The sequence below is a fragment of the Acanthaster planci genome, linkage group LG01 (genome assembly GCF_054643075.1).
Source record: "Acanthaster planci isolate LZ-2023a linkage group LG01, COTS_SCS, whole genome shotgun sequence".
Classification (NCBI taxonomy): domain Eukaryota; kingdom Metazoa; phylum Echinodermata; class Asteroidea; order Valvatida; family Acanthasteridae; genus Acanthaster; species Acanthaster planci.
The window spans coordinates 14,628,575-14,654,613 of NC_141777.1; the positions used below are offsets into that span (position 1 = coordinate 14,628,575).

General features: G+C 41.5%; 1 protein-coding gene across 1 annotated transcript; it reads left to right on the forward strand.

Annotated features, from left to right (window-relative positions):
• The first annotated feature begins 7,513 nt into the window (after positions 1-7,513).
• Positions 7,514-18,125, forward strand: LOC110990508 (uncharacterized). The gene is made up of 8 exons (XM_022255552.2): positions 7,514-7,727; positions 8,875-9,015; positions 9,256-9,397; positions 11,606-11,833; positions 13,178-13,371; positions 14,700-14,871; positions 15,135-15,268; positions 16,211-18,125. The coding sequence occupies exons 1-8, from the start codon at positions 7,617-7,619 to the stop codon at positions 16,214-16,216; spliced, it is 1,128 nt and encodes a 375-aa protein (XP_022111244.1). The 5' UTR covers positions 7,514-7,616; the 3' UTR covers positions 16,217-18,125.
• Positions 18,126-26,039: the final 7,914 nt, after the last annotated feature.

The window sequence follows — 26,039 nt, forward strand, 5'->3', positions numbered from 1 at the left end:
AATACGCAAATGTCAGCGCGTCTTTTGAAATAAGACGCACACGTACAGAGCTGTGGCACGTGTTTGTTGAAATCCCAGCTGATTATTTTAAAACAAATTTTCCTTCATTTGAGCAAGCCTCGTATGCATGTCTTTCGATGTCTGTCTTTCGATGAATAAGTTCAGCTAAATTAAAAGTCGTTCTCTAAATTCAGTCAGTGTTAAGTGAGTTGAGAGCACAGGAGCAGCAGCTGTCGTGTGCATCGAGTACCCATAAAATCTGATTAAAAAGAGCACAGCAAAATTCACGTGCAGCGCATATACACGCACGCGTTTGAGTTTCTTTTTGGCGTAGAGCAAACTTACACGCTCATTTACTGATCGTGCTTTCATGTTATTTGCGTATCGCCTTTGCTGACGTATCATTTTAATAGACACAGATTATACATATAGCCTTACAAAAACCGTACAAAATTTCGAGTTTTCCATAGGTTTGTCAGCGGTCTAGTTTTTATATATAGGCCTATAGCTGTATGTTGCGACCACACCGACACGTTATGCAACTGCCGTAATGGTGACCGTACCGCGTGCGTATGCTTTTACAGCGCGTAGGCATCGTATACGTGGACATGTACATGTATTTTACGTTCGAACATTCCGCGAGCACGTGCATGTCCGATGTCCATGCTCCTCTTTGTTCCATACGCACCAAAAGGGTGCCTGAGTGTAAAACTGTGGGTTCTCAAATGTATGTCACACGTCATTTGTCAGGTTTATGCGTTTATTTGAGGGGCCAGTCAAATTAACAACAACAAAGGGAATTTCATTCAATTTTGAAATTTCTATCATGTTATTAGCATAGGCCTACTAGTAAATATTCTAAGCAACTAATTGACAATTTTGTCCACGGAGGTCTTCATGTCGTGGACTCTATAAGGATGGTGAGTTTACTGACACCAAGGCAATGATTTCTTATGCAAGCAATATCTAATTGACGCAGAAGCCAAAATGTATCTGCTTCAATTCAAATGCAGTTGACAGTCGATACCCCACTGACATGTATCATGCAAGGTGGGTCATAGTCTGTAAAAAGTTTAAATCACTCAGATTCCTTCCAAGGCAGGATACTAGCAGCTTGTGATAAACATCCCAAGCTCAAACAAGACCCTACAACCCTGAGGTGTTGATAAAGACATAATGCTGGGCGTGTAATTAAAGGGGTTCCGTGATCAAAGACAGAAAGGGTCTATTGCGATAGAGAGAGTGGCCATTTTGCAAAGAAAACGTATCTAAGTACACAGGAATAGGAATTTACCGGAACTTTCCAAGGATGAAATTCTGCTTTTTTACCTTATCTTGAGATTTATTCAAAGTATATCTCTAAGTTTAACTATCTTAATTAGTTGTGTAATAAAAAAAGAACCTGGATACAAGAATGTTCACTTTTGAGGAATTTTAAGTCATGTTGCTTAGTAAGCATAAATATTTTTTATCACAGAAACTCACGACAGAGAGTTGGGTTTGATTATGAGAAAAATCAGCAGTTCTGCTTTAACACTTATTTAAGACAATTGTCTTAAATAAGTGTCAAAGCTGAACCCCCGATTTTTTTAAACTCAATTATATTTCAAACTGTCCTCTAGGGTTAGTGAATTTACCATCCTGGACGTGGAAGGTAGAAAAGTTGCAACAAATATGATCCTCTGCTTTTTCACAGGACGGTTGAATCTTTGAAGCAAAGAAAAAGAGTCCAAAACACTGCGTCGTGTTTTTGGAGGAATGGAGTGATTTTATAAAAACCGAACTTGCTTTTGAATCGGACATTACTTAAAACAGGGCGTATTTATAAATTTTGAATGTCGTTTCCAAAGCGAAGGCTGATAACGCCCTTGTCTATGGTTCGGGCATCAACTTCCATCGCGTTAATCCTCCAGCGCCGGTCTTAAATGAAATAGAATATAGCTCTAATTTCATAGGACGGAGTGACTTCCCTTTGAAAATTATGTGCGCGCACTTTTATATGGCTTATTCCTGTTGAAATTCACGCTAAGTGCACCGTATACGAAGTTGACATTTTTCAGTAACCCGTTACCAGGCCCGTTCTTCACCAGTGAGAGTTGCTTCTAGTCACCTCATAGAATTCCATATTCTGACTGTATAGTGCACCAAGACCCGTTTCAAACATCGTGCTTATGCTATGTCGAATACAATTCGACAATGTTGGCACGGCCTAAGCACCACATTTGAAGCGAATTATTAGGCTCGGCAAATTAATTTCGGCACGGCAGAGGATTTGGGCTCGATAGGGTCTGCCGTGCCTAGGGCAGAAGTAGGGCAGACGCACGGCGTGGTTTCAAACGTCGAGCTATGAGTCGAATACAATTGCTATTCTAAGTTGGTCCTAAACTTCGTCGATAATTAGGAATGTGCATGCTTACAACCGTTTTACGTCTAGTAGAGTTGAGAAATAGTTATCAACAAACGAACGCATCAATAAATATAGCGACTATAATGGAAATTTCTTAATATGCATGGGGCAAATTGCTGGACGGAGCTCAGGGGAGATGGGATTTTAGTTACACCATTTCTCTTTCAAATTCCCGTTTGATATAAGATAATATAAACTCAAAGCTGGCCTTTGTAATCAAAACTCCTGTGCAAATGCCGGAATAGGACTCCTTCTCTGCAAAGCACATTACATTATAGTTTCCATTTACATTGTTATCCAGATCCGACAGCAGGAAAACTGCCAATTACAGGATTAGGTTATTAAAAAATAGAAACAAATACATGACACAATTTAAACTGATTATTAATCAAATGAAAATAAAACGATAAGAGAGCTAGAAGCATTAAAACATTTGTTTTATACAGGGACAAAAACAAAGCGACCCACATAACAAGCACACATTGGGGAGGCAGAAAGACAAGCACACAAACAATAAAACCCAAGAACAGAGCAAAATAAGACTAAGAAGGAAAGAAAAGATGGCAGTAGTAACACGTGGATTAATAATAATTAATAATAATTGAAAATTTATTTTAAAAATGCGCCCCTTCCATAAAAGTGATCAACGGTGCAGTACAAGTTAATGTAAAAAATAATTCATAAATGAAAGATTAATCATAATTGAATAAGGATAAATGAATGAATGTCACCGCGCTAGTACCCAAACCGCAGTATGGGGATCCGTCTGCCCCAGGGGAGTCCTGCTGCACTTTTTGTCAGTTACAGTGTACATGTATAACTTTTGACCTTAAGAAAAATCCTGCCGGGATCAAAACATATGGCCCTCCTGGTTGGTTGTTTGTATTTTTGGTTACCGTAGCCAGCAAGCACTGTGCAACAGTTTTTGAAAGAAATTTTCTTCCAAAGTTCATTAAGGGGCACCAAACTTCATTCGGCTGCAATAACTCGCAATAACTTTGTAAACGCTAACGTTGTGTTGTATTACTTGGGTTCAATTCCTCAATTTATTCCAACCATTGAATTATGTCACACCCTGTTTTTTAAAAGAAATTTTTCCAAAGAATTAAATCAATGATCAGTCTTCACATATTGTCATTTTTATACAAAAGCCAAAGGGAATATAAAATAAACGCAGATTTGTTGACCAGAAATAAATTTTACTGCAAAAAAACATCGAACAAGAGAGTAAATGAAACTCCACTGCATCATGACAAGTCAATAACTTGAAGAATTATTTTGTAAAGTAACGTTACTGTTGACACACCATACATTATTAAAATTACTATGAATGGACTTCACCCGAGTTTCATCTAAGAAGAATTAATCAAGCAACCTTTTAACATTAAACAATTAACCAATGTTTTACAAGGCTAAAAGGGAACCGAATGCCAAAAATGGCTACCCAAGCATAATAAAAAGTAAATTACAACTGGGCATGTTGGACACTGTCAGGAATTATATTGTGAATTACAGGTACGCAGATTTCACCCATATTTCAAAGAAGTTAGTATGTGTACCAGTTACATTTTGTATGGAGATAAAAAATATAAGAATAAAATGTTATTCTCCTGCTGCACCTTATAGCATCAGACTGTGTTTAAAACAGCTTTACAAATCGTCTACATTATCACCCAAAGCAGAGTCTTGGCCGCCAGAAAATAAACGTCGCCAGCAGTGATGTCAGAGTGGTTGGTTTCTTGCTGTGGATGACATTGACGTGTACGTGGCTCAATAACTGATACAGATGACCAGAAATGCTTCCTCGAAGGCATATCCTGACGTACCAGGTGACAAACTGTCAAGAAACAGATTTAAGAAAATAACTCTCCGTTTACAGAAATGGAGATCATGAAACAAACTATATAGGGAAATTGAGTGGGTGCTTACAAATGATTATAAAGATGAAAGAAGAAATTGACGGGAGAGATGGAGCTGTAGAGAAGTAGACCTTTGGTCTAGAAAAGCACAATTCATTTTTCTACCCTAAAAAGGCCAGTATAAATAGTACATGACTGAGTATACACAACAGTCCATGAGAGGGCGAGAAAATAAACACGTTTGGCCTGTTTCATGCTGTATTTACCATAAACCTCACCTAGGAAAGTTGTCCATATCTACTGGTAGATCATGTAAGAATCTCTGTGATACTTCACTTTGATGCCTACACGGTAGAAGCATGTTTTCTCAGCCTTCAGTTCAGCAGCTCTTTTCAGGTATTCTCCAACCACCACCCAAACAATGTATAAAAGAACATTAATGTTGAAAAGATATTTTCAAGTTTGCATTTTTCCATGAATTCCAGCAATCATAAATACAAGTACTTGTTTCAGGAGGGCTTTTCAAATACTGAAATTATATCAATGGAATAAACACATGAATTTGAAACCATGTTTTTCTTTTGTCTATTATATGGCGTATACTTTCAAATTTCTTGATGGTTGTAAATCTCCCTCAATTTATCTAGGTTTGTACACTTTGGAAAGAATGCTGCATTATGATTCCATTTTTTAAACATAACACGGAAGATGGGTTCGATTATAAACTACATATAGGTACACAAACCTCAATCACTTGACTCGGTGCACATGGATGGATCCCGTCCCTTTTTCTTGCCTTTCCATATTAAGCATTCTTTCTTGCCACACATGCCACAAAGTGGAAGCAAGACATGAATGGATCAGGATAGGATGGTACCAAACAACGGTCATTCATCTAGGCAGAAATTTATCAAAGAAATAAATAGATAAACACTGGAAATTCAAATAAAATCTGGGCAAGATTTATAAAAACATGAAAGAAAATGTATACAGTATACTGGCTATATTGGGACGCACATGAGTGGGCATGGTGGGACAGACATGCCTACAGTCCCAGAGTTGTCCTTGAACAAAATGTCAGAGGCAAGTCTGATAAGAATAACTTGGCACAGTTGGTATACTGTATGGTACTTGGTCATGTTGGTAGGCGTGGTAAGCTAAAGTAGTGTCACATTCTACAGCAAAATCATTCATGAGTTGAGCCTTGAAAGACATACACACCTTTTTCCATGCTCTCTGTGACATCTGCATTCCCTAGTTGTACCTCTTGCTCACACTTGACTTTTGTCCTATGAATTTTTTGGTGTTGAGTGAACCTGCATTTTCGGCCAAAGCCAAATCTCCCCGACACTTGCATTTGCAACATTATCAACTTGTACTGATTTAGATACTGACTACACTTGTCGGCAACACAGCGCTCCTTGCTATCACAGTCTGAAACTTTCCACCACTTCTCAACAGACAATTACAGGATTTTAACCTTTTTTCACATTCGGGAACACTAACTCGGATTTTTCTTCCTCAGGCTCCATTTTTTAGTCAAGAGTATGCACAGCCATGACAGCATGTGCATGTAAACAAATCCCAAAATTAAATCCAAGGAGAAACCTTAAAATCCCAAGGAAAATCCTCAGGTGCAGGGACCGGATGACTCCTACATTCTACCTGTATAAATAGAAAAAATAAGGAAACCCCATAGTTATTGAAAAAGGTGTGGGCCCATATCCAAGGGGACCGTCGAACCCAGTACAGGTATAATGCGCACAGGCTTGCAGGCGTAGCATACATTGTGTGGACCTCTGCACAAAAGAAGTCCACATAATGTAGGGTCCGATGGCGTTGTGTCGACTCGCACACGTCCACACAATGTTTTCTCCTCTCTGAAAAACAGTTTTAGGGGCCTAGCTCGGCGGAGTTATCCTAAGTAGAGAAAAAGGAGCATTTTCCTCAGGTTTCCTTAATCACAGGAGGACAAGGGAATGTCCACACTTTGTATGTAAAACAGGTATGCGTGGATACGAGTACGTTTCGGTACGAGTTAACTTTTAACGCATTGCACTAATACGTACAATGACGTCAAATTACCCGACTAAAAGGCACAAACAAAAACTTTCCGTTCTCATTCATCTTCTTGCATGAAACTTTCTCATTAGAGCGTTCATGATATTCCCCACTAAATAAAGATATCATGAAAAACCCGGCAAAACTCACAAAGTCCTCTCTAAAATGTTGACTTCACTTCCCACTTCTGACTGTTACATTGGAGGTACATGTACGTACGCCTAAGAAAGGCAGGCACAAATTGGCAGAAACTGATTTTTATCGTGTGCAAGTTAGAAAAAGGGACTTTCAGTGTTTTAAATATTAAAAGGTACAGAAATGACGGGCAAGCAACTATATCTGAGCTTGATGTTGATCGATTACTTTTGGGGTCCACCTGTTCGAGTCAAGAGCCAGTTCACTGGCTTCTGGTTATGGTGGGCTTCAGTACGCATGCACACAAACTAAGTGAGGCATGAACATTCGTGAGACACGAGGCATTGGTCAAGTGCCGGCAAGAATCTTGAACAGTTGAACACCACATTTTTTCACGATTAGACAGTTTATCCTCTACCCAGTTCGAGGTCGTCCTGTTCAAGATCGGGTCTCATACGGCAAATGAAAGCAGTGTGGCAGCATTAGAGTACACCACCACCACGTCTATATTTCCGGAAGACGGTGTAACTTGGGATGTTGATCTCAGCATCTAACACAGCTTCAGTTAGCCAAGCCTCAGTCAGAGCAAGGAAAGTAAACATACCACCTGGCTGAGGGTGGGGGAATTAGTGAGCTTTTTTTGAAAGTTTTCACTGGTCTAAACATGCAGCTATTACCTATGTTTAAGCATAAGATGTCTGTGATCTTGTTATTGACGTTAGCACGAGCAGTTTCTTTCGAGTATATCGAGTAATGGTACATCCTAAAGAAAGAGTTGAACTAACGAGTCAAACGCGGAATGAAATACGTGGGAACTTCTTGTTTATAAAAACACATGTCCTGTTGCATTGAACAAACACACAGTTTAATCGCTACTATCTGCTCAAAATGTGGCCTAGAAATTTTGTTCCAGTTATTTATCTAAAAATGAGGGCATTTTTACGAGAACAGTCGGAGGCTTTAATCGTTTCATCTTGTTTATTCGTAAGGTATACAGCAATTTGAACGGAAATGAAGGAATTAGAGAACACATAAATACGCTGGAAATTATTTTGACGATTCAATCAAAAGTTGCTCTAGGAAGACTGTTGTATTCAACTTTGTAGGCTTTTACTTTTCTCTTAAAAGTGTGCAGCCCAATCCTCCAACCGACCATGAAGCTTCTTCTGCTGTGTCTGTGTGTTGCTCTGGCTCATGCTCGACTGGCTCCTCTCCTCACGACCAACGGGCGTGCCGTACCCGACAGCTGGATCGTAGAAGTCGAGGTAGGTTTCGAAAGAACCTTGCATATAAAATTCGCTTCGAGCAGAAGGACCCTCTCATTGCTTGAAAAGAGCCATATTGGTCGGAAGTGTTAATTTTGTTGGTAGTGATGCGACCTTAAAGCGTGCATTTCATAGTCGTTCGTGAACCAACGAATTTTAGCTCCGACCGAAGGAGCCTCCATTGCTATAAAATTGGTCCAGCTGGGGCATCATAATACCTTGCTTGGTCAACCGACTCGTGCAATGTTAGACGGGAGGGCGCACGTTCCTCATTTCGTCAGTTATATGCAATGTTCATAATACTACGGAGTTATTTGAAATAAAAGGTGCCATTTAGAATGATTCAGTGACGTCACCAAGGCTTAATGTCTAGGGGGCGCCCGGGGATGCACACAACTTTTCAAGGGGGTACCACAACAAAATAAGCTGCAGCTGCACAGCTCTATAAACTCAACGGAGATTATTTAGAGATTTCACAAAAGGACACCCGGGGGGCAAGGGCATCCGCTAGGGGGGGGGGGGAACGTGCCTCCGTGCCCCCCCCCGTAGTTAGGGTACTGGACTTATTGTACAAATATGCCTATAAATTAAAGCACTTGAGACCAGCTCAGGGTAGTCGCCTAGTCGGTCACAAAAGAATCAATGTTGGGGGTCTATGTTATAAGAGATTTACTCCCGCGTAGTATTTTGGGGATGGCTAGGATAAAGTATTGACGTGGCTACCACTTGTGAAATAAAAAGAAAATATTCCTTGTGGTTATTATCTTGAATTTCAAGTAAAACACAAGTTATGAAATTGTTCCTTAGCGTTACCTTGAAGCACCCTTTCTATTTTGCGCTGTTTTCTATGAGAAGTCAATGGAGTGCAACCATGCAATTGCTCTCATAGATTCCGTGTAGCCTACATGTATTCCAATGTATTCCATGCATTGACCGTACAAAGACGTACAAAACAAGTGTCTCAAGCCTAATGCTCGCCGAAATTTCGGCTGTGCGAGGAGCCTATCCGTGACAGTCGGCATTTGGCAGAACGAATTTTTAGGAAGGATGGTCGACGACCCACCAACCAGATGGCGTAGATTTAAATCAGGAGAAAATATGAAATGTTAGCTAACCTACTAAAGTCTATTACTGCTGTGTATTTCAGGATTTTGACCAGCTGGGGCGCGTGCAAGAAGAGATTGAGGACATCTTCTCCATATTCCGTGCACCTGCTCCCAAAATCACCAAACTCGAAATACTCATGCCGGTTCTGATGCTTAAGATTCCACAACACATCCTCACCCGGGTAAGTTACCAGGTCAACTTTGGATTTCCATCAGACGAGAAGTAGCTGTGAGTTGTCAGTGAGTCAACAATGTAGTTTGAAATTCTCTTGCATCTTTTGCGAAGGCAGAAATAGTCACATTCCAAAGTGGATAATTTTCATTTATTTTTCGTGCTTTATTTTTGTATGTTGCTTGTTGTTTTATAGGTTGTTGTTATTGCTTGTTCTTGAAATGCTAAAAGCCATATCATTTTGGTTCAGGTGCGTGCTATTGAGGGTGTTGAGTACATTCACGAGGACTCCATCTTAACACTTTTCGGCTCACAAAATAACCCACCATGGGGTATTGATCGCATAGACAGTCGCAGTGGAAGGGACGGTGTGTTCAACTACAACGATGATGGTATGTTACTTTGGCATAACGTGATCATTACTTTCATAAACTGCCAGGGAAGTCAGAAGATGGACCATAAGAGTCGAGCGGTGCAGATTCCTTTAAAGAGGAATAAATAAAAAATACATTATTAACAACTTCCGTAAAAGTTTTATCACCGAAGCAAACCTAGCTGTGATTGTAGTGTATCTCGTTATATTTATTAAAGCTTCCTATTGAATGAAGTTGTTTCAGCAATGTGCTTGTTTATTAACTTGAAGGTATTGATGAAGGTAAGTTCCAGAGTAAACTGTACCTCTTACTGCTCATTTAAACGCCAATTTAACGGTACCATAATTAAATTTACCAACTGTTGCAAATCATCTAGTAATCCTATAGCATTTAGTGTAATCCGAAGAGGAATGTGGTTCCTCCCATAATAGTTATTTACGATGACAAAAATAATAATGATGATAAGATTAATAATGGTAAACATTCCGTCAAAGTCAAAGTGGAAGTCGCATACACCCAAGATGCATTGCCATTGCTGCCCGTCTGACATACGTCCCCTCAGCTTTTCTTCGTTGCGCTAGTGTAAAGTGACAGAGAAGCTTGACATACAAGAATTTGATGCTGTTTGGATTTGGTTCGCACGAAATGAGGTCCTAAATTAGCTCTTCAGTGGCGCAAAGAGTATGGCCAGCAAATTTTAGCCACCTTGCGTTGAGGAACAAAACCTTAGCCATATATCTGATTGTTGCACGGGCTAGCTGTCTAGTCCATGTTGTGGGCTATACGAAGCAGACGCACGAAGCACCCATTAGGTCATCAGGTAACATTTCTTGGTTTGCGGACCAAAGTTTCGGCGTTTTGCATTCGTATAGTAGCACAGGATCAACTGTCACTCTGAACAGCCTCAGCTGAGTGTTCATAGGGAGAGTGGAGCTTTCTAGATTTCAAATAATTTTCTGCAGGCACCAAAATCCAAAGCTTTCCAGATTAAAATGTCCTTGTAGCTGGTGCACATCCGGCCCCAACCTACTTGAAGTCTTGCACTATTCCAGGAGGGTGCCGTCTTATAGTGTCAGATTATAGTGGTACTTTACAGCATTCCATGGACTTGGTCCTCTTCCTATTGCTTTGAGGACTAACAACGGAACCTGCCTGCTCCGGGGCCAGTAGTGGTTCTGGATGATCAAAGTTCTGTTGTACGGCTTTGCTGAAAGAGAGGTAAGGCCGCTGTAGGCCGTGGAGTCACTTTAGGTCTCCTTGCTTTGGAATGGGGGGGACGAGTATTTTTCCCATTCTTGGGGAGCAATGTTGGTTTCCAAAGCAATGTTTAATGATGAGATTGTTTGAGACAATACCAGATTAGAATGACTAAGCCAGGAGACCGTCCCAATCAGGAGCTATGAACTTCGTATCTTTAGAGGCAGATTTAAGTTCATCCATAGCTAAGAGATCTATCAAAATAGGTAGCAAGTATGAGAAATTTCCTGGGATAGGCAAATAGCTATAGTCTACAGTATATATCATGCTACTTTGGGAAATGGGCCTGTCTGGTTGCACTCCTCTCTGCTGGTTTACCCTTTTTGATCTTTGGAGGTGTGGATATTGGATATGTGGATATGAACAACTTCCCAAGCAAACTTGTACTTAGCCACACGATGTGCCTTTTCAACGATAGCACGTCGCTCCTCAAAGTAGGTCTCAACCTTGTTAGAGAGGCCTTTAGACATCTCTAAGCTAATCTGGCTGCGCACTGCTTAGGAGTTGAGACTATGTTTTTTTCTTCATCAACTCCTGTATATCTGTGTCATCCCAAAGGACTCTGCGCCTTCTTCGCGGGACTTCAGGGTGAATTGATTGGCTTCCGTGCTATTTGACCTAGAAGTGAATCAGACAACGATGTCTAACGGTTGTGAATACACGGTTGAAGTTGTCTTTGACCTGACTGGGATCTAAAAGGAGAGTTTGGTTGCGCTTTGGGGGTCTCTAGAGAGGCAGTGAGGATCCTGTGATCTGAGTTGATTTCTCGATTTGTGAAGGACGAACCATTTCTCCATTTCTTTTGCATTACTCTGTGGTCAATTTCTGTCTTCAAGGGGGAATGTAACCTTTCTTGCGGGCCTTTTCAACCCATTCATGAGCATTTTCTTTCATGATATGTAATATTTTAATCTATTTTTGAAAGCTTCTCCACAATGAACATTTTAAAAATGTCATTTTCTCTGATAGCTCAGGGTGAAGGGGCGAACATATTCATTGTGGACTCTGGCGTCAATATCAATCACCAGGCATTTGGTGGACGAGCTTCCCTTCTATTTGGGGAAAAAGATGTTGGTGGACATGGTACTCACTGCGCTGGCATAGCTGGAGCAGACATCTACGGCATCGCACGTAAAGCTAAAATCTACAGCTGCAACGTGTGCAGTGGAGGGTGCTGGAGTAATACAATTGCCAGCGGTATGTTTGGCAAACACTTAATTCCAAGACTTTGTTTTTAATAATCTCACAAGTGTTATTCGTGTGTGTAGTTTTGTCTCACCCACGTACTCTTGTCCTGTCACTGAACATACACTGAACTTTGTTCTTGAAATTCAGATGCAGGAGAAAGGTCGCGGGAGGCTCAGCATGCAACCAACAATTTCCACATGTATTCAATTAAAGCGATTTTTAAAAAACAGTTTGCGGTAACAAATTTTTTAGGGTACGACTGCTCTTTTCCGCTTTACCACTCCTATTCGTTGCTCACCTCGTACATAGCAGCCGGTACGAAAGCAAACTGTCCTTACACTGCTATAGTTATTTGGATTTTGTGCAGGTGATCTGTACATTTAATACCTGACTGCAAATTACAACAGTAACTCCTAATGCAAGACTGTGCAAGTGTCTATTGCTGGAGAGAGTGAATGGAAACATTCTGATGTGGTCGCTGCACAGCCATTCCGGGAAACATGCACTGAACTTCACATTTAAAACTAAACAATAGCAATTGTTTCACCGTATGTTTCGGATTCATTCTTGAATACAACAACAAATTATTAATGTTAAACTTAATCCCTTAAAGTGTAGGGCCCTACAAGTCTCAAGAAAAACTCTTCGGTTTGTGATCTCAGAAGATTATTTATGATAAACCTTCAACGTGAGTTCAGCCAAAAATCCTTGACCTTTGACTTCTAAGCAACTTAAAACGGAACTCATAATTGACCATATTCTTATATAAAAGCTGATCATTAAGTTATTCATGCTGAAGATCCTCAAAAAATTTAGTTTTCCCACCGAAGAAATGGGTCTAGTGTCTAAATCCTACGTCACAGGAATAGAACACGCTGATTTAGTTTATAGTATCACCACAAAACAATCTAATGATTCTACTTTCTGAAACGAGCTTGTGGAATAATTGTTTAAATGTACAATCACAAGCGATTTTACCATTTGGGTCACGATTTGTGGATTTTTAACAAACCAAAAAAATGAAATGACAATTTCTTTTGACGTGCAGGACAAAATCTGGTGAGGTGATTAAATGACAAATCCTTATGTGAAAACATGAAGTATCCCATCCACCAGGATTCACACCCCTTCACCCACAGGTTTGAGGAAACGGGATACTCAAAATGGACTAAATCACCTGAAAAGAGGTCTTCTCACATTTATATCTGGAAGGCTTTTTTGTTTTTAAAAAGACTAAACGCTTTTCCTTTCCACACTCGAGATCAACAAGCATGTGAATGCCACCACGCTGCTTTCCTTGAACAGCGATTTTGTCTACTTTTCAACTAACAGTTGTTTCCGTTTCCTCACAAGCTTTGGATTATATTGTCCAAAAATTCGGTTCCGGCAATGGCAAGGGAGTGGTATCAATGTCCCTGGGCGGAGGGTATAGTAACCTCATGAACACTCTCGTCCAGAGGATGCTCAACAGGGGATACACAGTTTCTGTTGCTGCGGGAAACTCAAACATCGATGCCTGCAATGTTTCACCAGCAGCAGTGAAAGGAGTGAGTTTTTGTTTTCCACTGTCAAAATGTCATAAAAGTACCGAGTCCGTTTGCCGATACTCCGTCAGAGATTTAGATATGACTCTCCATTCCCCAAAACGCTGTCTCCCTTGCTACTAGCAAGCACATCGCTCGCTCTATTCAGCTCTTTTTCAGAATAAAAATGGAGTGACTGGGACCACGGTGTCGGTGTGTTTTCACAATTAACACCCTCCACCAGCCCTCCATAATATCATAAGTGCAAGTCGGTGATATACAGGAATGTGGTGTATGTCACGTTACAATTTGTTCAGAAAAAGCATGGCGACATGATGTATGATGAAATGATTCAGCGGTTAGGTTATTTGACGTTTTTGGCTAAATTAACATAACACGACCCCACCCAGAGCGGATGTGCCCGGCAAAAGGTCGTAAGAGCCACACTCTCTTTATTTCGCAAAATGAACCCAATTTACTACCAAAACAATACAACCTACTCGGATTTGTTTTTAACTTTTTGCAAAGAAATCTTTCTATCTCATTAATAAAAAACAGTTGCATAGTACATACGACCTTTTGCATGGAAAATTTTTTTTTTTGCATTAATAATGCTTCCCAGAAAAAGAGCGTAAGCGCTTACGCCCTTCTTCCAGGCACACAACGGTATATCAACTTGGTCAGAGTTACTGCCACTTTAAAGTTCTACGTTATCATTCTGTTATTATTTATAGACCTTTTCACTAAAGATTTTTCCCGTTTAATCTCGCCCGCACAAAAAAAATCACGATTGTGAAGACCTTTTACAGAGCAGTAAAGCTTCAGCTTAGATTTGAAACTAAATAGCAAAAACGATTTCATGGGGTTTTGTAAAGAAAAAGCCGGGAAACCAGAGAGAAAACAGTCAAAATCGCACCCTGCTTATTTTCAATGGCCCTTGCCACCAAGGTCAGTTGTACCCATACAATACAAAGTGTCGACATTCCTTTGTTCTCCTGTGGTTAAGGAAACTTGAGGAAAATGCTCCTTTTTCTCCAACTGGGATAACTCCTTTGAGCTGGATTTTTGATGATGATTTCCTAGACTGTTCCTCTTCATTTTGCCACAGATACTCTTGACCCCAAAATGCCTTTGAAACTGTTTTTCAGAGAGGGGGAGTCCACAGAACGCCATTACACCCTACATTATGTGAACTTCTTTTGTGCAAAGGTCCACACTATAGTATGCCATGCCTGCACACACTTTAACGTGAAGCCCCGCGCACCCCCCCCCCGCTCTAAATGCTGGGTACTCCGCTGTTTAATGTGATAAGGACAGAAAATTAAACCTGACCAATGTTGTTTGCCTGTAAGGTACTCTCCGTTGGGGCCACGAATAGTCACGACAGCCGTGCATATTTCTCCAACCATGGCCCTTGCATCGACCTCTTTGCACCTGGTGTAGGAATCCTTAGTACAGCCCACTCGTCCGACACCGGAAGTATGACTCTGTCAGGAACTTCAATGGCATGTCCTCATGTAACAGGTAAGTTCGCTTCTATGCCAATACATTTACGAACAATTGCTTGTTCAGTCATTTTGTTGAACTCTTGGTCTCTCAATCATGTATAGGTCTCATACTGAAGCCTCAGATTCAAGGTATTTGGAGAGTCCCATTTTTCTGCTATACGGAAAAGCAAAAGTAGCTCTTCAAAATAGATAATTTTCGTTGAGTAATTTTCCTTATTTTTCTTAAAGCAATGTTTTGAGCAAAAGGATATGAAGCATATTTCTGAGATTCATCTGCAGGTGCCGCTGCTGTTTATCTGGGATCAAACCCAGGTTCATCTCCGCGAGCGGTGCATTATGCCATTGTGAATAATGCGACTCCCGACGTAGTGTCTGATGCCAAAGGATCCCCCAACAAGTTGCTCTATGTCAAGGTAAAATTTATGTTAAATTGTGTTTTACCAAAGTGATACTGGATTTTCGGCCATATTGATAAAGAATCATTAAACTTAACATCCGGCTCGCCCACTTCCAGTACGAAATAAATGCCTCGCTCTTAAGAAAAAGAGTTATTAACATTTGACAGTTGAGAATTCTCTCAACAAATTTAAACAGTTTAAATTAATCATTAAAAGGACTTTCAAACGCTACAAAGGCTACAATAAAAATATTGTATCAGTTTCATATATCTGATCCATAAGATTTTTTCAGACTGTATTGTATAACCTGTCATTAATAATGGGATATTAAGTTAACAAAAAACAAGAGAAAAAAGGAAAATAAATAATTTGATAAATGCATGACATCACATCAAAAGAGAGCTTAATTCGTACGAGTTTACTCTGCTTTTAACAGAATACTCACAAACTAATGACGACCAATTAAGGAAAACAGGTTACAAATCCACGTGCCTCTGCAACTCTGAATTTGACCGCACCCCTTCAAAACAGACTTTAGAGACTGAATTTGATGATGAAAAATATTACCAATAATTTTATATATGAAGTGCAGCGGGATTTTTCAAGACGTTGGACACGCTAAACGCGTAATGACAATCTCAAAGTGAGGCACTTATTTATTATAATTATTAATTTATTGGTCATTATCACGAAGGACAATGCAAAAATTCACAGAGCCAACAAGATGACAGGAGCTGAGAAAGTGAACTTCATCACTATTGCCAGCAGGCACACAGCCGCAAACAACAACCAACAAAATACTCTCTCTAATTTGAATGATAAGATCCAATTCTGCACGGAGTGCATAGAAATCGTCATTACTTCGTAACACATGTGACAAACATGTCACTATCTAAACTAGGACACTCGATTTTATCTGTTTTGACATGTGACATATTTTCTTATTTTAATTTGCAGCCGTAGATGCCAGAGATTAGCATCACATGACACGATTTAGAAGGCTTGGCATGCAAAAGGAAACTGCGCATCTTGGCTCGACCATTTTCGGTGGCGGGGGATAATATCAATGGATTAAGACTGCTCAAAGACAAAATTTAAGACTTTGAAACAAATTTAGACACCATATCCTGAATCCATTAACAAATGGTACTGTAATACCTCTTTGTCAACTTGTAAAAAATACGATCAGTGAAGTTGATAATTTGGTTAAATTTATAAAGCACTGTGCATTATATAGGAAGTGGGCCTGTCATGTACATGCCTTACCCATAAGACAAAGAAAAAAATGTTTCTCGTCCGTTTTTTGTTCTGTTTTTTGGTTTTTTTTTTAAAGGAAGAAACGGGGCTTTTTATTTTTTGTTTTTACAAGATGGCCACCATTTTAAAATGTCTTGCAACCGTTGGTGTTTCTACTATTCAAAGACGCGTTAAAATGAAAGACAGGTTGGACAAAAGAACTGAACATATTTACAGTGTCGTTTAGTGTTGTATTGGTCTACAACGAACAGTTTTAGATACATTTCTTTTAACCTCCAAAAGTCAAGAGTTATTTTTGATGAGTAATTTTAAAGATAAAATCAAGCACCAAATGTCAACTCTCAAAACCAACTAGTGTACACGCCAAGCCATAAATAAAAAATGTGTTTGTGTTTTTCCATAAACATATGAAGATTGATTAAAAATATTTGAGGCATTTTTTCTTTACATTTTGTCGGTTTACTTTTGCACATCTACATTTTTTCTACTACAAAGACTTTGCCTTTTGGACCTGTGACATACGATGTATCCATCACTGTTTGTTGACTAGTGCTTTGGTGAAATGAAACAAAACAAGATTCAGGCTTATGATGAGCGCTCATGCATGCATGAGTGACAGAAAACATCAGCCGCGCTAGACTGTTTCCCGCCCCCTCTCCTGCAACTTTGTAAGTCCGAATGCATTGATGAAAATGGGATCGGGAACCAGACTACGTCCGAGCGAGCCAATTCATTAAAGACGCGCTCGAGCCTGAGCTGACAGGGCGTTTTTGAAACGAGTGGATTAGACGGAGTCGTCGGCTTCGCTGATTCCAGCCAGTTGATGCAGCATTCTAAACTGCATTAGAGGCTCAGACTGGAACCAGCGAAACCGAAAACCAAGCCTAACCCATTCGTTTCGAAACGCCCTTAAGTCCCATAGCGGTCACATGCTGGATATGAAGTACATGTACGTACAGTTTGTGCAGACAGATTCGGGTGAACTCGCCTTGCCCTACACTCTCACTAAGACGTGTTTTGCGATCGCACGTCGATTTATGTGATGTACAAAGTGACTGACAGAGTCTGTACTGAAAACTTTGACTCACAAAGTTTGCAAGTATTTGCTTTCTGATGAATTGTTTTTTCTCTGCATTTTTCAAAAATAATAAAAGAAATCCAGGTGGCCTCCAAAAAGGAAGCGGGCGGGGACGAGAAACAATGAATCTTTGCTGTAATGCATGTCTTCTAGGTATAGGTCCTTAAAAGATTTCCATCTCCTATATTCAGAAAGCTAGCGGGGAAATGTGATTTATGAGTCCTTTGTTATAATAAATATGATTTGACCATAAAAGGGACAAACTACCACACGCGTGCAGAACTTGACACGGTGCCACTTCAGAGTGTTAAATTATTTTCATATTAAATCATCATATTAAATCAACATTGCTTCTACACTAAGAATGTACCCTAAAGGGATTCTATTTCCATTGGCAAGAACGTTAAAAAGACAAACAAGAGAGATGACGACCCTTTGAAAGCTCAACGAAAATCCTGTATTACGATGTCAAAATTAAACAATATATATACAAATAATAAGCCTCCAATGAATGAAATAAAATAACCCCTGCATTTACTTTATGTCTCCGTTTATTCCTTGAGTGGATGTTCATATTTGAGTGTTTGACATTATGTTGTCCGACTGAGAGCAAAAAACTTTTTTGATGAAGATTTTTGGTATATTACATGACATTCTTAGTCTGCGGCCATTTTCCATGCTAGGCCGTATACGAATCTGATGTTTGGATGTGAAGGCAACCGAAGCTGTGGAGGCAGCAATGGCCGTTTCTGGTTTCCATCCTATACGTAGTCTCCAGACGTCTTGCAGACGTCCTCTGAACGTAGAGATCGGTAGCAGGTACGGTAATGAATCAAGCAGGAGCTGATAGCATATTTTGCTTTTTTCTTCTTCTTGACCAAAAATAACTTCACCATAAATTGTTCAGTTATCAAGAATTCAACACAATAACCACTTACTTAAAACAAATTGCCGCAAAAGGATTTATTGATGATAATCATTCAAAAATAATGTAGCACACTGTGATCAACTGAGACTAATTAGCAAGGAGAGGTATTTGTTTTTTGACGCCCTGCTGAAACGTATTCCATGCGAAAGCATTGTTACTGGCCTGGCAAAAATTTAAATATTCAGCATTCAAAGTGCAGGGCTAATTACACATGTTAAACCACAGCTAGCTACCGGTCCTTACAGGACTTTTAAAAATATATGCGTAATTTATTCACGGCAACTGAAAACGAGGCTATAGGGGACTCGCTTGTCACGATGGCTGTAAACTGAAGGAATTTTTCCATGATTCCCGAGATAACCTTGGGGTTGTGGAGGATTATGTAAAAAAAAGGCCTCTAAAAGTAGTGAAGAGCAACAGCTTGGTTAAGTCTTCAATAATTTTTCAGAGGCCTACATTCATAACCTGAAGGATACGTAGTTTATTAATGGGATTTTATCTGGGTTTTGTTGTTGATGTTGCATGCATGCACCGGTTATGTCTAGGGCTAAAAGGCCAGTTATCGTCACGATCGAGCAGTTTGAGGACTTTTTTGTCATTCCATTCAACTCAATTCAATATTGTACTTCAAAGATGGATTTGCGCCGGGGAGATGGAATCAATTTTGGATTTTTTGCCCTGCCCGACGTGTATATTTAAAAAAAAAACTCCACCAAAAACTGCACTGGTAAGCACGAGGTCGTGGGCTCGAGTCCCACCCGAGTACGCTTGTGTGTTTTTTTCCACAAGCCTTTGGGGGCATACACTGAGTATACAGTGTTAAAATGTAAACGTCGGGCGAGGCAAAAATACAAAATTAATTCAATTCAATATAACTTTATTATTCCATTACAAACGTAAAATAAACAAAGCACAAAAATTAAGAATCAATATAGTTGACAGCTACATAATAAAAAGCTTACTTATACTATGCAATAACAGATCATCTTACAACATTAATAGTTATAAAATAAAGCAGGTAAAATAAATATATCATGATCCTCGGAAAACAGAGAAGAACTGCAGCTTCTCATCATTGCAACTGCTCTTTGTACCACTTAATAGCTGATGGAACAAATTAGCCGCCGTAACGTGCAGTTCTTATTCTCTGTTTTACCAGCTGGTTACTTCTTAGAAGTTACTTCCAGAAGTCCATTGCAAGGAAAACGATGGTGGGCGTAGTTTAATTGATTGGAAACCTCTAAGGCAAGAGGCGGCGTCCAGTCCAATAGTCTCTGCGGTACGTGGAAGGGGTGTGAATGAGGGTCAATGTGTTCACATGCCAGCTGCACCTGGTGCGGTAAAGAAGCTCCACAGCGAGTTGATGCGTTTTGCCACGCGTTCGCCAAGAGTAAAGACTGACAAAGTTCATGCTGATGAGAAGGATGGGGCGGGGCCTTGTCCGGAAAAAAAGGGAGGAAAGAGTTGTTGGAGAAGATGAGCTGCGGGAAAGGCTCAGTCAGGTACCTCGCCGACCAAGTATAGTTCCCGACTGCTACAGTGGTAAAGTTCCGTGGAATGAATACTAAAGGCACTTCGAGAGTTGTCGGTTGGTGAATCGAAGGGACGATTTACAATCAGCCGAGCATTATGCCGCCAACCCCCACGGAGATGCAATTCGTATTCTTGGAGAGGGCGCCCCCGGGGCCGGAAGTTGAAGTATGAGGAGTTAGTGAAGTTGTTGGCTAGAAGGTTTGGACCTGGCCAGCAGGCTGAGAATGTTCTAGTCGACTTACATCATCGTCGGCAGAAGCCAAAGGAGTCTTTGCAAGAGTTATGTCAGGCAGTTTACGATTTAGCAGTCAAGGGGTATCCAGCAATTCCCGAAGAGGCGAGAGAGCGACTGGAGAAAAATCATTTCATGGACGCTGTAGCTCATCAGTACGTCCGAGAGGGTATCATCCGAGCGAGGCCGGAAAAGTTGTCTGAGGCATTGCAGGCGGCGCTTTAGACTGAGAACTTCCATAAGATAGAGGCACAAAGGAAAGTCGACGAGAGACCAGCTCAGTTTGTCAGAGGTATAGATAAGGCCATTGAGGAAAGGATGCACTCTGTCGAGCAAGCTGTAAAGGGTGTAGCCGACATGACGGAGCAATTGGAGAAATTGATCCATGTTTTCACGGCCAGTGACGTCACCAGCTGCGTCAGACCAGCTGCGACAGTTGTCGGATAGCCCACCTCCTCTGCGGAGGCCAAAAGCTGAATTAAATTGTCATAATTTTGGTGTAAAGGGACACTTTGCTAGAGAATGTACACAGCCAAAACAAAAGCGTCCCTGCAACCAGGGAAACGAGGATCAGCCGACCGGAGGGTCCGCGGTAAGAGGACCCACAGAAAAAGGGCGACAGAGTTGAAGAGGAAGAATGAGAGCCTATCAGTATATCACTGGCTACCGAAAGAACAGAGGTCGACTCTACAGGAGTCGATACCGTGTTGATGGTAGCCTGTTGAAAGTATGGACCGCATGGTTAGAGTTGCGTATTGGGAAGACTGTGCACCCGGCTAAAGCCGCCTTTGCAGATATCGGAATATCAGCTACGCGGGGAATGGACTGGTTGTTGTCTACACAGGGCTGTCTAGATTTCAGAAGACTTGAGCTATGTGTCAATGGTGAACGAATTAAGTGTACAAGCACTGCTGGTGAGCCATTCGTCGGCAGAGTGATAGTAACAAGGACTACGGGGATACAGGCTGGGCACTAGACCTTTGTGCCAGGAATGGTTGTTAGTCAGAGTGAAGAGTTTATAGGAAGTATGATCATGGAACCAGTTGAGTCAGGGGGCCGAACTGCGGAAAAGGGCCAGGTAATGGCCAAGTCTTTGGTTGATGTACCTACCAAAGTGGTGCGTATTCGAGTATTAAACCCAAATAAGGAGAAACGTGTCCTGCGTGCGGGAACGGTAGCTGCGATAATAACACTAGTGGAGGTGAAGACTCCACCCACAGCAGAGAGGATTATGGGACACGAGTTGGCGCTACCCAAGCATTTGACCGAGTTGTACGACCAAAGTCGGAGGAATTTGGCCCATCGATTGATCATGTAAAGTTGAGAGGGTGTCTGGTAGAGTTTCAGGATGTGTTTTCAAGGGGTGACGACGATATAGGCAAAACTTATATAGTTAAGCACAACATCTACACTGGTGGCTGAAGCTAGACACGTGGCTTGATTGAACCCTCAGATGGCCCGTGGGTGGCTAACATTGTGTGAGTAAAGAAGAAAGGCGGGACGAAACGGTTGCGCATCGACTATGGAGGTCTGAATGCGGTAACAATAAAGGATGCCTATCCTGTGCCAAGAACTGAACAAGATGTGTTACAGGGCGCTCGATGGTTCTCAACCCTCGACCTCACCTCGGGGTACGGCAGGTAGCCCTGGACGAGGATGCACAGCAGTAGTTAAGTTTTGTGGTACGGAATGGACTGTATCATCGGAAGGTGATGCCGTTCTGGTTAGCCAACGCACCGGCTACGTTCGAGCGGCTGGTGGAGAAAGTGTTGCCAGGACTGCAGTGGGACATCTTATTGGTGTATCTTGATGACGTCATTGTCTTTGGCAGAACAGTGGAAGAGGAGTTGGGACAACTCCGAACAGTCTTTGAACGGTTAAGGAGTGCTAGGCTTAAGTTAAAGCCAAGCAAGTGTAACCTGTTTTAGAGGTCAGTAACCTACCTTGGCCACAGGTCCCCAGCAGGTAAGACTTATTGGGACCAGCTGTCAGTAAGAAACGGTGTGTTATACCAACAACGGGAGTCGAATGATGGTAGTTCAGTTTAATGGAGGTTGCTGGTTCCAGAGATGTTCAGACGCAAATTTGCAGAAGAATTGCATGGTGGGAAGTTTGGAGGCCATCTTGGCCTGAATAAAACCTTGAAACCATGTGAAGCAGCGATACTTCTGGTCAGGTATGAGTGCCGATGTAACAGCTTACATCAGGAAATGAGATCAATGCGCAAGGAAGAAACCGCCCCAAAGAAATGGAGGGCGCCCTTGCAACAGTATAATGTGAAAGGAACTTATGAATAGAGTGGCTGTAGACTTAGTCGGTCCTCTCCCAAGGACCAAAGATAAAAACCAGTGGATCCTGGTGGTTGGAGACTAAACTATAAGATGGATGGAGGCATATGCACTCCCAGATACAAAGGCTGAAACAGTTGCCTCAAAGTTTGTCAGAGAATTGGTTTGCCGAGGGAGGTCCATTTGGATCAAGGGACCAACTTCGAATCGGAGGTTTTCCAGGAAATGTGGATGCTGGGAATAAGTAAGTCAACAACAACAGCATACAATCCTAAGTCAGACAGGCTCATAGGAAGGGTCAATAAGACTCTTGTCACCATGGTCTCTATAATGATCGATCTGCCCAAAGGTCAACGCGATTGGGACCAGTACCTCCCATTTGGAACCAGCGCATAAAGATGTACGACACAGGAGAGCCTTGGGGAAACCCCAAACATGATGATGTTAGGTCGAGAAGTCCCGATTGATGTAACAATCGAGCAGCCGGCCCCAAGTGATGATAAGGCAAAAAGTGACTATGCAAAGAGCCCAAAGGTCCAGTTAAAGTGGGAGAGGCCGTATTTAGTATTGAAAAAGCTCTCGGATATTGTGTTCCGCATCAAGAGGTAAAAGGGAACAAAGCCCCGAGTTGTACGTGCCGATAAGCCGAACGCTTGCCATAATGGTCCAATGGATCCATGGAGTAACCCTAGTATAGCTCCCTCTAGTGAGGCCAATGTCAGACCAGGCTCTGAGAATGCGTAAGAACATCCTGAGGAGGTTGAACCTTGGGGTGATAGGGATGGAGGAAGCAGTCCTCTTGAAGTCTTGGGTGGTAGGGGTGAAGGAAGCAGTCATCCTGAGATCTTGGTTACCTCAGAGAAAACAATTGTCTTGAAGTTTCAGGCAAAGATAACACAGCACTTAAACCGAATATATCAGTAGAGTTGGGCCATGATAAGACGGAAGACGATGTTGAAAAGAAAAGGCGATACCCAAAGCGAGAACATGAGCTACTGTGGCGGGACAACGGACACCTTTTGTGGCGGACCAGCAGACTGGCCTGATCGGGGATAGAATTAGCCTGGCCTAACCCAACAAATTTAATTATCAAACCTTATGCAAGAATGAGCGGCTTTCCAAACGCAAGGAGGGATATCAGTTAACGAACGCTGGACTATGCCTTAGGGGTTGTTCGTTTGGTGGAAGTTTACCACCGCTCTGTGATTATATAATTGATTCCAATGTCAATAAATGTTACAATACATGCCAACACGAGTGATACAGGACTGGACTAAATCTCACGGCGACCATTAATTTCTAAGGCAATTATATGATTGGTTTATTCAATGTCAGTGCTTCAGTTATCCTTTACATACTTTAGCAATTAATTATGTACAAAATGATCCTCACGGGTAGGTGGTCTTACGTGGTAAACTGCACCACGAACGTGAATAGTTAAACTTATCCTCAACCTACACCAGGGTAGCCCTCACAGTGATCAGGGTAACCCTTACAATAAACAGGTAACCCTCACAGTAATCAGGGTAACCCTCACAATAAACGGGCAACCCTCACAATGATCAGGGTATCCTTCAAGTGCAAATAAATAATCTACCGATGGCTTATAACTGGCGAGTCTTGACCACACAATCCTTGCAATTATACAGCACAACAGTGTAGACTTATACAACAAAAATCTCTACTGTCTTACCAAGCAACACAGTTCCCAAACTGCAACAAGGTTCAAGGTGACTTAAATAACCCCCACCCACTTTACGTTATTATGAAATAACACAGTAAGAAGGCGATTATAATAGTCCTCACCAGACTCTAACGGAAACCTGCACCCAGTAAACCTCAACGAGGAAAGTAAGCTCCCAAACCAGGACTGCAACCAACCGTCGCTATGCCAACAAGCATGGAACAATGGCACGCAATCCTTTTAGTCCAAGCTTCGCTAATTCCCCAATTAACTGGTTCACACGGGTTCCCTAACCCTATAATTCAACACTTCTTAAATAAACGAGACTGTCTAACAATCCCCCAATCTTCAATTAGATCTACCACACTACCAAAGATACTGATAATATCTGCATCGTTATGAATACATGAATATTTAAAAGTTAATTAACCAATAAATAACTAACTAACTGTCCCCTTTGGTATATCACAGACGTTGAATGAAAGCATCAATAACTTAGCATAGCCAAGATAAAAATGGAGGTCGGCGCAAAGATTGAATTCTCATGCAACAGGTGCCTGAAGTAGTTTACCCACCTAAGGGGGCTACTCCGGCACATGAAAATCCATGCCCCCTCCCCAATCTATACTGCCGGAGATGCAATTACAAGGACTTAAGGCGAGACAACATTTGACGCTACTACAAGACCGCCCGCAAAGAGCACCTTCCCGATTAACATGGCAGAAAGCCAGGGCTGAGCCAGGAAAAGAATCAGGAGGCCGACTGGGCAGAGCCAGCAAAAGAAGTACAAGGACGGTTGTAACAGAGAAGGCTGCCAGCCCCATAGGAAGAAGCAACCCTGAGCTCAAGATGAACATACTTTGGGAGAAGTTCAGAAAGATTCCTAAACCCATGCCACCACTGAGGGCATCCCAAGACCGGGAGGAACAGCAAACAGAAGAAAACTATCTGAGCACACCCCGCCAGAGGGCGCCCCGAGCAACAAACAGGCAGAAACAACTCCACCTCCCCCTTTGCCAAAAAATATGCCACCTCTCGACGGAGCCAAGCAGCCGAGGACGCTAAGAGGTTTGAACTACGGAGGCCAAGGATCCCCAAGACAGCAACCATCTAGGAAGAAATACACACCAGAATATATGTGGACAACATTGAAATTCATCGCGAAGTCAGACAGCGAAAGTATTACCAGGATATCTTGGTGGATTTTTGGTATTATTATTATTATCTGTTGCAGTATGTGTGGAGACATTCAGTGTCTCCATAGCTTGGCTTGTCCAAGACACGACCCAGAATTTTTTAACAGGTTCTCTCTGCATTTGGAGGCGATAGACAGGAATCACCTGGATCTTTTTGTGATCAAAGTTACCAAGACTGGGTAACTGTTTTGCTTGGTATGCCCCTGGAATGTTGATGTAGCAAAGGTATAAACAAGCATCTCTCCGTGTTGGACAATTGGCATACTGATAGTTGGGTAGGCATACATTCCGTTAAACTGCATGAGTTGAAGTCACCCAGAATAATCTCAGCACCAACAGGTGAGGCTGTCTCAGTTTGAGATACAAAGTGTTAGATTATATCAGCTGCTATCTTAATAGCTGCTGAAGGGGGAATATACACCACAAACAGCATAATTTGCTTGATTTCCTGTGGCAAATAAAATGGCGAAGATAAATGTCAAGGAGTTCGATATCCTTAGTGTCATGACTTAGACGTCCGGCACTTCCTATTAGCCCCTTGCAGCTGGTTTGGAGACTAGCTCCACACACGAGTTTGTTCATGTATCTAG